Raw genomic sequence first — 15,047 nt, forward strand, 5'->3', positions numbered from 1 at the left:
AATTACTCAGACCCAGTGGCTGACAGCACCTTTAGAATCAGCACAGTTTTTGTGACCCTTAGAGGGCTCTACTAGAGAAACGCACAAGGCACACTTCTCAGGCAAACATCCAAACATTTGTCATGGGTGTCAGACACAAGAATCTTACTATCACAGGAATTAGACAAAGTTTTCTAACTTTAGGCTCCTAAATTAATATGTAGGAATCTAAAGAAGTGATTCTGAAAAGTGTTGTGGGATGCTTATTCAGGTGTCTAAACACGCCTATAAAAGCCTAGGCACCAAGATTTGAAAATGATGGCTGTACTTAAAAAAACAACCCCCCCCCCCAATGTTTGTTTGTCTGCCATAACAATGGGGGGGGGGGGAAGGTGACAGCAGGGAAAGGGGAGAAGAGACCCTCAAAAGAAAAATTTTACAGGCAAAATGAATGACGACACAAAAAATTTAAGATACCACAAGATCTATAAACCCCCTGAAAAATTACTAACAAAAGTATTACAAAAGAATCCTAGTTTCACCCCATGCAAAGTGAGAGTTGAGGTTGCACAGTTGATACTAACTGGCAGAAAGTGGGGAACTGGGAGATGGGTGAGAAGGGGCACCAATGCCTTGGGCTTTAATTCTGATTTACCTTCTAAAGAGACAAGGTGGGTGAGGTCACTAATATCCTGGGACTGACACAGCTACCGCTACACTACATAGTTAGTGTGACAGGTTCAGTCACAGAGACCCCCTTGGGTGTCAGGGGGCCTGAACTGAAGCCATGTATGGATTTAGAGGGGCGAGTTATTGTGGTGGGTTGAGAGGCTCAATGTACATGGATACTGATCCAGCCTATTTTGTGTCTTTTATTTAACACACACACACACACACACACCCCAACCAAACCTGGCCCTACTAAAGTTTTTGTGAGCCTACCTTAGAGGCTTCTACTAGAGAAACGCACAAGGCACTCTTCTCAGGCAAACATCCAAACATTTGTTATGGGTGTGAGACACAGGAATCTTACTATCGACTTCAATGGAGTTAGGACTTCATTAGAGTTCAGGTAGGCACTTCAGCATAGACAACTTTTGCCAATTGAAACCCTCTCACATTATGCTTTTGATTATGACCTCTAGTGTTCAATATCCATTTTCAGAGACCTAATGACAATCCTAACTTTTTTCAGATCTCAGTTGTAGGACAATGACAAAATAGTCTACAAGTGCTATTTGGTGTTTGTCAGATTGGTTGCTTAATGCTAGCACCCTTGGTCATGTAGATGTGAGTGTAAATAATGGTTGCTGCTCTTTTCTGCACTGTTTTAGAACTGATTTCCTATTCTGCTTTTTAGAGTGTCTAAGACTTAGAATTTAGAAAAAAAATCTGCTTTTTTATTCTAAGGCTCCTAAAAAGGCTTTACCTGGCTAAAGGAGGAGATAATGCAAGCTACATTAGAATATGAAGATGTACATCTGTGAGAGACAGAAAGACATGAGAAAAATGAAAAAGATACCATCTCTGTCTTGTAGCCCAAGTAGGGTTCAGGAATCACTTTAAGCTTTACTTTTATGGTAAAATGATTGTATTGGTCTTTAAAGAAATATTTTCATTAATAAAAAACAAGAACTGAATTTAGATGCTTCAATCAGTATTTCACTTGACTATGTCACTTACACCACAAAAAACAGATTTAAATATCTCATGTCTAATGAATAAGGTATTTTCAAAAAAGGGAAGCAAATTAGTTTTACTTAAACAGATCTGCCACTTTAATCAGTACCAACTGAAATATATTATATGCATCATGTGCTGCAAATGCATTTCAGCTTCAACCTTATTTCATGTAAAAACAATCACATTTTATTTCAAAGTGTAAAACAATGATTTTTAAAGTGAGAAGGCAAGCATAGTTTACTAGTCAGGATTTCTGTTAATCCATATATTCCCCTATTTAAGTTGGCAATTACACTTCCTGTCACAGTTCATCAGAATAAAAACCTGCAGTACACCAAATACATTTTTGGCACTTTTAATCCTAAAAGGTTGCTATTTTTCCCTTTATTAAACAGGGGAGGAAGGAAGCACAGCTGGTGGGAGAGGTCCAGCAAAAAAAAAAAAAAAAAAAAAAAAAAAAAAAAAACCCTACCACATCCTGCTTGTGCAGTTTTAAATCCAATGAGAATTGAGACAGCCAACAGCTGCAAGATGAGAGAATTAGCCTGCCAAGAACTTTCAACCTTTGATCCATTTACAGCTGCAAAATCTAACCAGAAGAATGTGGGTATCTATAACTGAATGAGCGGTAATCTTTTGGAAAAGATAATATACAATTTGCTGCACGAAAGTATAAATAAAATAAAATCAATAGACTTACTCTTGAAACTATTTCCTTGCAGTACTTTCTGCATGTGTATAGGGTAATTTTTCAAATCTCAGTAGTTCTCTGAAGACAATACCCATTACAGAGTTACATTTCTGGGACCTGTGGCTTCAGGGAGTTCTCAAACCAAGTTTCCAGATTTTCTGGAGGACCTTTTTTGAGACAGCCTGCTAGTATTACTACCTATTCCATTTTTTGTGAAAGAACAGTTTGCACTAAAATCTAGTAGTTAGACCAGATGACTAGGAGTCCAACTCTTGAATGGAAATCCTGACTATCATTGACTTGCTTTGTGACCTTGAGCACATCCTTTAGGGTTGCCACCTCTGATGGACCAAAGATGATCCTGCGCTTGTAACACAGGAAGGCTGACAGTGTGCACTAATCACCCTTACAAATTTCCTGAGACAACTACCTCAAAAAAAAAAAAAGGGGGGGGGGAGGGGATAGGGGCGCAGAGGGTGATCTTGGGAAAACCTGGGTAGGTGGGCAACCCTATTTAATTGATATCACTTTCTCCATATGTAGAAACAGGAATACCTACCTACTGTACAAGCATAGTGTGAAGATAAATCTTCAGGTTCTGAACCCTTACAGTGCTATGGTTATTTAAAGAGGCCTCAGTGTTGACTTAGTACAGCTGAACACAAAAAAACCCAAACACACATTTGTTTTAGGCCCAAATTATAGTTTAAATATCGAAATGTCACGGAATAAGGAACTCCTTACAAATCAGAATTTTTTTTGTATCAACAAATCTCATTTCAACATTTTCAAAGTATTTGACATTCCCTGAAACTATGTTCTGTTTCAAGTAAGTTAAAACATTAAACTGCATCTGCCTACAGTGCCACAGTCCCTCATGGAAGCTGTAGTTTGGGTGCATCATTCCCTTATTCTTTCCTATGGGTTGGCCTCCCTGGCAGGACTATGCATCACTTGATATACTGTAGTCCTATTATTCCCATGATGTGGCTCAGTCAGAGGCGAGACAACAGTGCAAGGTATAGTGCAGCCAAGAAGCCAAGACCACAGGAGAGAATGAGGACATGAAGCACTTGAACTACCATTCATTCCCATGAGATACTATGGTACAGAGACAGATGCAGTATGATGTTGAGCTAACTCAAAATTAAGTGCTCGGGGTCAGTCAACATGCCACACACAAAAAGTAATTCAGATTTGGGTCCAACCGACCAAAAGCAAAATATTTCATTTGAATTTTTCCCCACAGAAAGTTTTGATTTTGTAGAAGCTACGTTAAAAGTCATTTAGACTAAAGATCCCCAACCAATTCCACTGAGTTGGATGGTTACCTCAATAACAAAGAGAGCAAACAAATGGCATATTCTAAATTACTCAGCAATATTGGAAGGATAAATTTAGATATATTTTACATGCCTTTAAAAGAAAAAAAAAAATCGAATGACCCTTTTGAGAACACAAACTTGTTAATGATTTATTTTTGCTTAACTTTCTCAATAATTACGATACCAGTTATTTGTTTTATATCTGGTATTGCCATTAAGTTCCACTTGGGGGATCACCACTTCACTAACCTCATTTGTGTTATTGGTCACTATGGGATTTTTTCTATTCGATGCAGTTTTGTACTCTTAAATTTTCTCTCTTTAGTGAGAGAAAGCTAGTTATAATCCAGAGATTATCAAAAGTCCTTTTTCAGATCTGTAGTCTCCTTTAGCTAAATAGGCAGAGCTTTTCTCTATGTTTCAAGCCCTCTGACCTCTAGAATACAGAAATATGAAAGGAGAATCTCAGCTTTCATTTATGAATTAGTATATTTAATCTCTCTTGGCAAAAGTGGTTTTGGTATGTAAACAGATAAACCAATTACTAGGATTGTGATTGGATTTTTCCTAAAGACCATACAGTTCATTCATGTCTTACAAACCCCTCATCATCCCCACTGTTTCTTTGGAATCCATGAAAGCCACATGAACCTCAATTTTAGAGATGACCTTAGATTAGCACCCAGCTATGGGAGGCCATGGTTTTAAGGGCAGGGCTACACTTAAAATTCTGCAACAATGCAGCTGCATCGCTGTAGCATTTAAGTGAAGGTGCTCCTACACCAATATGAGAGCTTCTCCTGTCAGTGTAGTTACTCCACCTCCCCAAGAGGTGGTAGCTATGTGGACAGAAGCTCTCCTGTCGACATGGCACTGTTACACTGGGGGTTAGGCTAGTAACTACATCGCCGAAGGATGTGGATTTTTTACACCCCTAAGTGGCATAGTTATACCGATATAGATCTGTAGTAGTGACCTGGCCTTGGATTGGTAAGACTTCCTACCAATGACACAAAGACTGATGTAAGCATGCTCTCTCTGGTGGCCTGCCTCAGCCAAGACAATGCCACTGTTGAACACCCAGCCTGACCTGTAGGCACTTTGGGAAGGCATATTTAGTAAACTCTCATTGGACTTTTCAAACAAGTAGTAATACATGGCCACAAGCATTTTGTGTAAGTGGTCCATAGGTGTTCCCACAGGCATTGGCTTCCAACTTTCCCCTGGGGTGCCCAACCCCCTCTCAGCTCCAGGTCCCACACCCACTCCACCTCTTCTCCCAAGGCCCCACCCCTGCCCTACCTCTTCCTGCTCAGTTCTGCCCTCTCACCCCAGCACGCCCCATCCCCATTTCTCCCCTTCCCTCCCAGCACCTCCTGCATGCCACGGAACAGCTGATCTATGGCAGGGGGAGGTGCTGGCAGGGATCTTACCTTTATAGATGTCTAAAGCCCTTAGAATGGGTTTGGAACTACTAATACATAACCAAACTAAGAACAGCAGCAATGAAAGAAGGGCTTTAGCACACAAACCTCAACTCAGAGTCTACACACTTCCATATGTTCCCCCCAGTTCTCTACTTCCTGTTATCATCAAGTTTGACAGAGTATTATTGTGGGCAACACAATTTAGACCAGGTACTAAAGGTGAAATTTTAATTTATCTTTAGTAAAATGCACCTTCATCCATTAGAATCTTTGCTGGATTAACAAAGTGGACCAAAATTTTCCAAGAGACAGGACTGAGTTTTCACAGAAGCTGCTTGCTTAGAGGGAGTGGTACCACTTCTGGAAAAAGGCTCCACTATCCATGTGGATTTTCAAGGCACAGAGTTAGGAAATGTCTCAAGTTTGGAATCTCAGGTCAGGTTCTGACTCCCATAATTCACATCAGCCAAATGTGTTCTCATCTTGTAAAGTCTCATGCTGTGGCTGGAATGTTGACAGTGCACTCGAACAATACTCTGAAGCCATTAAAACACTGAAGATAGATGGTTTGTTGTCTTATCTAAGATATTACCTAAATACTATACAATATCGAGAAGAACAGAAAAGAGGATGCATTCATCAATTTAAAGTTACTTATAGAAGTCTCATTTTGAATGTAACAAAAATTAAGCAGATATTCACTGGGGGGGGAGGGGGAGGAGAAGAAGGAAGTAAATTTGCTGATCTGATGGACTATGATTTGTTCCAAGAGCAAGTTCCTTCACTTCAAGAAAAGAGGAACTGATGACTGAAAATGGTCTAGTCCACCACCTCTATTCCGAAGAAGATAGACCAGAAACCTCTGGATTCTTAGCATATAGTATTTAATGGAGACAAAGAGCCAAGAATGTTAATCAGCAGCTACTTTTAGAGAACACTTCTTTTCACAATTAAGGAAGCCACCATTAACATTCAAATTAAAAGGAAAAACTACATTTGAAGATGCACACCTTTTAACATACAACTTTTATTGCTTAATTTAATGAAGTGACATCTTAAAAATAGAGTTTGGTTTGTCATTTATCCCAGCAAGTCCTGTTTAAACACTGTTGCGATTTCAGAACAAGTGACTTTTTTTTTGCAGCCTTGCTTGCTCCTTCCCCAGCCATATTTTTCAGCCCACAGCAAAACACTACAGGATTCTATGACTGATATTTCCCATCCCACTAGGAGTTCTTCAAGCTCCAGAAAAACCTTCCCATTTTTCACTTCACTGCTTCACAAAGGGCTCCTATTGCAGAAAAATCTCTTTTTTTCCTTTAAATTAAAAAAAAAAAAAAAAAGGATGACAGAACATAGCTCCCTCCAGAGCTTGTCAAGCCTGTCAATTGCAACTGTTAGCAGAGGAGCATGGAGAAAGAGAGAAGCCAGAGAGAAGAGAAGTCACAGAAAGAGGGGGGGGGGAAATCTCTCCCCTCAGGTCACTCGGGTCTGGTCTACACCTAGAAATTAGCTATATCATTATATATAGCAACCTAGCTATATCAATCAGGGCTGTGAAAAATTTCACACCATATGCAATGCCGTTAGGTCAACCAAACCCCCACTGTAGAAGCAGCTAGAGGTCAATAGAAGAATTCTTCCACTGACCTAGCTACTGCCTCTCAGAAAGGTGGATTACCTGCATTAATGAGAAAACCCCATCCGTGAATGTGGGAAGTATCTACACTACAGCAGCACAGCTGCAGAGCCTTAGCTGTACGCTTGTAGCATAAACAAGGCCTCCGGTTACTGCCTCCACCAGCACAAGAGAAAGGAACTCAAATTCACTAGGTCGGCACACCATACTGCCTTGGAACTGCAGGGACACACTCATGTGTTTAGTATTTTCGAACACTAATATTGTATTACTACCGATTATTCACTTTAATAAAGCAGTGGCATTATTATGTACTAGCAGAAGAATAGTACACTAAAAACATACAGGGATGAACATAAGACAATAAGGCATTATAACTGATAGAAGCAGCACGATTGATCCCCGTTGAATGAATTTTTTGGCCATCTCTCCCTAGAACTCAAATGCCTTCAGAAAACACAAGCTTCCGGGACTTAGACCAAAAAGAGATATAGGAATGGATTTTATTTCTACCAAGATATCCACCAAGGAGGTCAAACTAAAAGTTTGCCTGTAGGAAAGCCACAAGATTTCTTTTTAGAGACTCTTACAATTTTTGATGAATGAGTGAATTAAATGAGGAATCTGTAGTTGCCTTTTTTTAATATGGAAGTCTTGTATACAAAGAAAAATTATTTATCTTCCATAATCCTAGAGTTGAATAAAACTGGTTTTATTCAATTAACTGGAGCATCAAAGAATCAAAAACATTTAATAAAAATCCCATTAACTCTCCACCCAGTCTGAAGTAAGAATTCCAGGGAATATATAGAAGTTCTAATGTGATTATTCATCCATGTAAAACAAATGGCATAGTTTAACTGAAGGCAGTGTCTGTTTGGTAACTAAACTTTTTCAAGGAGACTAAAATGAAGTTATATTCAGGACTAGAAGGGAAAATGCAAACAAAAAATATTTTATAATCACAGTGTCTGACTGGGTCACCAAAAAACAGCAACTAAAATGACAAATTCAATTTGGCAGGCAGAGGTGTGGCTATGACAAAGAAAAAAAAATGTTAAAGAAGGATGGGACATAAAACTTTTTTTTTTTTTTTTAAGGTTATTTCTGGTTTTACTACAAAAAACTACCTGTACATGTACAAAAAGCTAGGATACCAGTCATTTATAATTAAAATGAAACAGATTCCATATTTCCATGTATTTATTCTATGCAGAACGGTCTATTTTATAAACTGTGCTTGAGTGAGTTATACACCTTTATAAAAGGTAATAGGCAGGGGCCTACTTCAGAAAAATTAAAGGTGGGGCGGGTAAAGTTGTGTTGGCATATAAAACATTATATGTAATTTTGTGAGGGGCAAGAAGTGGAAAACATCATTGAGCTTAAGAAATCTGGGAAGTGGCAAATTCCCCTAGCCCCCTCGTTCGTTAGCAAGCTAGGCTCCTGGTAATAGGTATCAGCTCGAAAGAAATGGAGTGCGATATTGAACATCCTCTATTTACCATGGACCAAGAGATCATTTTCTAAACTTTATTTGCCCAAATGCTGAGAAATAATGAGAAAGTGGTCTTTATTGATACTGACGTCTAAGGAACTTGCAAGTACAGTCTGGGAGTTTGGGGAGGCAAACTCATCACGCTAGAGGTGAGAGGGTAGAAGAGAAAGACACTGCCAAAAGAAACACTCTTAGGCTACGTCTTCACTACCCACCTGAATCGGGGTAGAAATAGATCTCTCGGGGATCGAATTATCACGTCTCGTCGGGACGCGACAATTGATCCCTGAATCGACGCTTGTACTCCACCAGCGCAGGTAGGAGTAAGCGCTGTCGATGGGGGAGCCGCGGCTGTCGATTTGCCGCCGTCCTCACAGCGGGGTAAGTCAGTTCGGATACGTCAAATTCAGCTACGCTATTCGCGTAGCTGAATTTGCGTATCTTAAATCGATCCCCCCCAGTGAAGATGTAGCCTTACAGAATGCTCTCTCAATATTCGATTCAGACAAGAACATACAAATACATTGACTGGGAGATTAATTTTTCTCAGCTTGATTCTTCCAAGCTGATACACTAGCTGCCAACTGCACATCACAAGCCAACAGAATCCACATCCCAGAGAGATATTTTTACCCCTCAAGGAGGACAGTTTTCTCATTGCCTCCCTTAGTGGGATTTCCACTGAGGATCAGCAGCTTTAAAATCTCAATTGGGGCTTCAAAGAAACAGTGCATCACCTGGCCAGCCTGGTCACACCCCTTCCCCCAAACAAACAAACAAAACAAAACAAAACCACAAGGTAACAGTAGCGCTGTACTGGCCAGTTCTGCTTTGCCAGTGTCTCGTCTCTTGCCACAGAAGTTCCAGATGCTTTGACCACTACAGACTCCCCTCTGGGCAGACTTTTCACATTGAGTACCTTGAGCCCCACAAGAAAACAACTTCACCTAGGACTGAATCTAACCGATCTGTGCATTGTCTGTAGACAATGACTGTGTATCCACACTAGGGGAAAAAAAACTAACGTTTGTTTTTAATCATGTGTTCGCTAACAGATAAGATTCTAGTCACAAGGCAGTGTGTGGGTTCTCACAGGTGTTAACGGGTTGAGGTAAACCACTAGGGTATTTGTAAAACCACAAACGCTCTTTTCCACATTAGCTAATATATGGTAAAATCCTAACATGATAAAATAAAACCCACACCTTTTCTCCTCATGAAGACCAGGCCTGAGTGGACATTTCTAACCTGATTTGGAGTGGTGTACCATGTTTGTCTTAATATATCCAGTCACCAAGCTCTCTCCCACAATCTTGTAAGCAAACTAATGTTGTATTATAAGTCATTTAGAATGTGGGGAAAGTTTGTAAATACTGAAAGACCATTAGTTCTTTAAATCAGAATATATTTTAGTACTGTTAAAACAACTGGATGCATATGAATTGTTTTCATACTTTTTTTTCTACTGCTCTCCGAAGTATGGAAGACAACTTTGTTTATTGAATTAAGTTCCACTGAGTGAGCTGAGGTATCCATTCTCTGCTTGGAAAGTTACTTGAGAAACAAGGAAAAATGTAACTATTTTTCTTTCAATAAAAGGCAAAACTCAAAAAGGTTCTTCTGACTGTCAAGCTGGGTGCCATGATGGGGACATCAACTAAAAATTCAACTCATTCTTAAAAGAACCAAAGAAGAAATTACTGAAGTTTCATACCTATGTGAGATGGTTACTCACCTGCTGAATTATTTTGGAATCTTTTTGAAAGTTTTCTCTAGGAGGGACTTTTCCAAATAACTTCCAGCCAGGAGCACTGTGGAGACCAGGTTTGAGTTCCTTTGTCCTTTTGGTGAAAAAGTTTCTGGAGGGAGGGGGAGGGGGGGGGAAAAAAGAAGAAAAAAAAAAAAAAAAGAGAGAACATACTTTTAAATTACAGGCATCTTACAGTACTAAAGTTTGTCTCAATTTTAGATTTGTTTTAGCCAAATACATCTTTGTAGAGACTTAATGTTCAGCAGAGCAAATACTTGTTTGTATTCTACCTTTATTTTCTCTTGTTCTTTACAAAAATGTGAATAATGTATAAAATAAGAATTGTCACGTGCTATTGAAATAAATGTCCAATTGTTTTCAATAATCACTGTTGAGATGATACACTCTGGATAGTTTTCTTTTTAATGTTAGTGTTTTACAGTTGTAACTCAACAGGAATAAATTATTATAGCATTAAATATCGGAGCATCTGCAGGATATTGGAGGACTCACACAATATTCTGAACGCTTAAAAAATAGGAGGTATCTAGCTTATGACTTTGCAGTGATAGTATGTTTAAAAAAATAATATTTAATCATTGAGCCAAGGATGGTGAATTTAAATCTTTGTGGTAAATAAATCAGCTGGAAAGTAATTTAAACAAAGTTTTCCTAGTCCAAAATACTAGAGACATTGGTACTATAATATACATCATTCCACTGATTAAACATAAACCCAGGACAACATTTCTAAAAAAATATGTTGTGATATAGAACACCGCATACCAAAAAAAGTTTTAATTTCAGAATATTTGTGGTGGAACTTGTCTCCAAGTATTAGGGTGACCAGATGTCCCGATTTTATAGGGACAGTCCCGATTTTGGGGGCTTTTTCTTATATAGGCACCTATTACCCCACCACCCCCGTCCCGATTTTTCACACTTGCTATCTGGTCACCCTACCAAGTATTAAATTTCAGCCTGTAACAACTCAGCACTCATGTATGGGGGATATAGCTTGTTCAGGAAGGACAGGCAGGGTAAAAAGGGAAGAGGTCCTGCATTATACATCAAGAATATACACTTGTTCCGAGGTCCACAAGGAGATGATTGGCAGACCAGTTGAAAGTCTATGGGTAAACATAAAGAGTCGGGGAGGGGGGGGCGGAAAACAGGAGTGATGTCATGGTAAGGTCTACTGTACCCCACCATATCAAGAAGGAGGAGGAGGCGGCGGCAGCGGCGGCATTTCTAGAACAAATAAAAGATACATTCAAAACACCAGACCTAGTAATAATGTGGGACTAACTACCCAGACATCTGTTGGAAAACTAATATGGAAAACCACAAAATTTCTAATAAGTTTTTGGAATGTATAAGGGACAACTTTTTATTTCAGAAAGTGGAGACAGTCATTTTCAACTAGTTTCTACTTAAGAGGGAGAAATTGGTAAGGAAACTGAAGGTTGAAGGCAACTTGGGTGATCATAAAATGGAAGGAGTGTAAGCAACAGAATAAAGACAATGGATTTCAAAAAAAGCAGACAAATTCAGAACTGATAGGGATAAGGTCCCATGGAAGGGCAATCTAAGGGAAAAAGGAGTTCAGGAGAGCTGGCAGTTTCTTAAGGAGGCAATATTTAAAGGCACAATAACTGCAGGCAATCCCAATGTGAAGGAAAGATGAGAAGAATAGTAAGAGCCCAACTACGGCTCCATCAGGAGCTCTTTAATGACCTGAATATCAAAAAGGAAGCCTACAAGAAAGTGGAAACAGACAAGTTGCTAAGGAGGAGTACAAAAGACAAAAATAAAAAAAAGTTGCCTCATATTACTAAATAAGATACAAAAATATAGATGCCCAGTGATATGGGGAAACTTGTACATTCTTCTCCCATTGTGATATATTCCAACTTCTTTCTATCAATCATCCATAAATAAATAAAATAAATCAGGGCTACAAACAGCTCAGCTTGGGAAATTAAAAATAAAGCTGTGACTGGAAAAAACCTCACTCACTTAGCATATGCCCAATAAGCACATCCTAGGTACTACTGTAATACAAATGAATAATGTTTAAAGTTTTTCAGCAGAGCCCAGTGAAACCAATTCACTGATGTCTCTACACGCTTGTTTTGCCTGATCAAGGGATTGTGAAGTGGCAAGCACTCCCACTAGAATTTGCACAAACAGAAACAGTAGAGTTTCATTGAAACATAGCAAATATTAAAACCACCAAAATCTGCATAGGCTTAGCATCAGAAACAGAAGAGAAATTCATGTTTGAAAAGAATAGCCAAGCCAATCCTGTAATTTTAGAAGGTCGCCGTGTTTGTGACAGTCTTCATTAAGTTCTAAAAATTAGAAAAAATAGTTTCCAGAATTTCCATTGTGAAGTTAATGACAGCATAATGCAGACTGCCAAAAAAAATGTCTTTAAGCAAAAAAGTGTCATCAGCAACACTCCCTGATTCACTCAAAATTACCTCACTATGGTATGAGCTGCCCAGTGTAGTAGAGACTCACACATTTAACACAGTTTAATTGCACTGTTAAACAATAGAATATCATTTATTTAAGTATTTTTGGATGTTTTCTCCATTTTCAACTATATTGATTTAAATTACAACAGAGAATACAAAGTGTACAATGCTCACTTTATATTTATTTGTATTACAAATATTTGCACAGTAAAAAACAAAAGAAATAGTATTTTGCAATTCACCTAATACAAGTACTGTAGTGAAGTCTCTATCATGAAAGTTGAACTTACAAATGTAGAATTATATACAGAAAATAACTGCATTCAAAAATAAAGCAATGTAAAAACTTTAGAGCCTACAAGTTCACTTAGTCCTATTTCTTGTTCAGCCAATCGCTCAGACAAACAAATTTGTCTACATTTGCAGGACATAATGCTGCCCGCTTCTTGTTCACTATGTCACCTGAAAATGAGAACAGGTGTTCTCATGGCACTGTTGTAACCGGCGTCACAAGGTATTTGTGTGTCAGATGCGCTAAAGATTCATATGTCCCTTCATGCTTCAACCACCATTCCAGAAAACATGCGTCCATGCCGATAACGGGTTCTGCTCGATAACAATCCAAAGCACAGCTGACAGATGCATATTCATTTTCATCATCTGAGTCAGATGCCACCACCAAAGGTTGATTTTCTTTTTTGGCGGTTCGGGTTCTGTAGTTTCTGCAATGAGGTGTTGCTCTTTTAAGACTCCTGAAAGCATGCTCCACACCTCGTCCCGATCAGATTTTGGAAGGCACTTCAGATTCTTAAACCTTGGGTTGAGTGCTGTAGTTATCTTTAGAAATCTCACACTAGTACCTTCTTTGTGTTTTGTAAAATTTGCAGCGAAAGTGTTCTTAAAATGAACATGTACTGAGTTATCATCTGAGACTACTATAACATGAAATATATGGCAACGTGTGGGTAAAATAGAGCCGGAGACATTCAATTCCTTGGGGGAGAATTGTATCACAAATTTAATTTAAAAAAAATGAGTTAAACAAGCATCATCAGCATGGAAGCATTTCCTCTGGAATGGTGGCCAAAGAATGAAGGGGCATACAAATGTTTAGCATAACTGGCACATAAATACCTTGCAATGCTGGCTACAAAAGTCCTATGTGAACGCCTATTCTCACTTTCTGGTGACATTGTAAAGAAGAAGTGGGCAGCATTATCTCTCGTAAATGTAAACAAACTTGTTTGTCTTAGCGACTGGCTGAAGGAGAAGTAGGACTGAGTGGATTTGTAGGCTCTAAAGTTTTGCACTGTTTGTTTTTGAGTGCAGTTATGTAACATACAAATGTAGATTTTTTTCCCCTAAGTTGCACTTTCATGATAAAGAGATTTCACTACAGTACTTGTATGAGATGAATTGAAAATACTATTTCTATCATTTTTACAGTGCAAATATTTGTAATCAAAAATATAAAGTAAACACTGTACACTTTGTATTCTGTGCTGTAATTGAAATCAATATAGTAGAAAATGTAGAAAACATCCACAAATATTTAATAAATTTCAGTTGGTATTCTATTGTTTAACAGTGAGATAAAAATAATTGTGATTTAAAAAAATTAATCACGATTAATCATAGTTTTAGAGTTAATCATGTGAGTTAACGGTGATTAATCGACAGCCCTAATTTTAATCTAAAGCATCAAGTTTTGAAACAAGTTTTAGAAAGCTTCAACTTGGTTTACATCAATGATTTAAAGAAAGTGATTTGAATCATGATCATTTAGGTTGCTCCACTCTGCTAAATTCTAAAGTGTGTACCTTGGATCTTAAATGAGGAAGTTCTCATGGTTGATTTTAAAAATAAGCTTGTAAAGTTTCTAACTGACTAAGCAATGTTCAGAGGCGTTTTAAAATTAAGATAAAACTTTGAAACGGATCACTGCTTTGCAGTGCTAGTTGAGCTATAACTTATTTTTAATGCATCTACGTGTTGAACACAACAAGAATCACTACAAGAGCAGTCAATTTTCCTTATCTGAACAACTATGAACCACTAATTTTGCATGTTTACACACAAAAAGTTAATACATTATATGTGGCAGAAATTCAACTGCAGTTAAGATTAGAGAAATCCTCATCTTGTAAGTACACCTCTACCCCGATGTAACACGACCCGATATAACACGAATTCGGATATAACGCGGTAAAGCAGCGCTCCGGGGGGCGGGCGGGGGGGGCTGCGCGCTCCAGCGGATCAAAGCAAGTTCAATATAATGCGGTAAGATTTTTTGGCTCCCGAGGACAGCATTATATCGGGGTAGAGGTGTACCATAACTCAAACAGATGAGGATACTATCTAATTATTCCATTTTGTATTTTTATATCCATTATATTTTGTAACACCTAATGTCGAAATGCATTAACTGTATATTTTTACTAGCAAAAACTGTGTCTCAAATGTACAGATAAAAATACAACTTGAGTCAGATAAGGAACCATTTATCAAGACTAAAGCATGCCCTGTTTTATGCAGATTTATGTTCTTGCCTAGCTTGCAGTAGTCAGTCATT

General features: G+C 38.4%; 1 protein-coding gene across 2 annotated transcripts in view; it reads right to left on the minus strand.

Moving 5' to 3' along the window:
• The window catches only part of TBC1D12 (TBC1 domain family member 12), an 83,347-nt gene that overhangs the window by 54,758 nt on the left and 13,542 nt on the right, over nt 1-15,047 (minus strand). For both annotated transcript variants that reach the window (XM_065407306.1, XM_065407305.1), the window contains exon 2: nt 9,978-10,101. In XM_065407306.1, the coding sequence (XP_065263378.1) occupies nt 9,978-10,101 (124 nt within the window). The remainder of the gene's footprint in view (nt 1-9,977; nt 10,102-15,047) is intronic.

Source organism: Emys orbicularis, chromosome 7, assembly GCF_028017835.1.
Source record: "Emys orbicularis isolate rEmyOrb1 chromosome 7, rEmyOrb1.hap1, whole genome shotgun sequence".
Classification (NCBI taxonomy): domain Eukaryota; kingdom Metazoa; phylum Chordata; order Testudines; family Emydidae; genus Emys; species Emys orbicularis.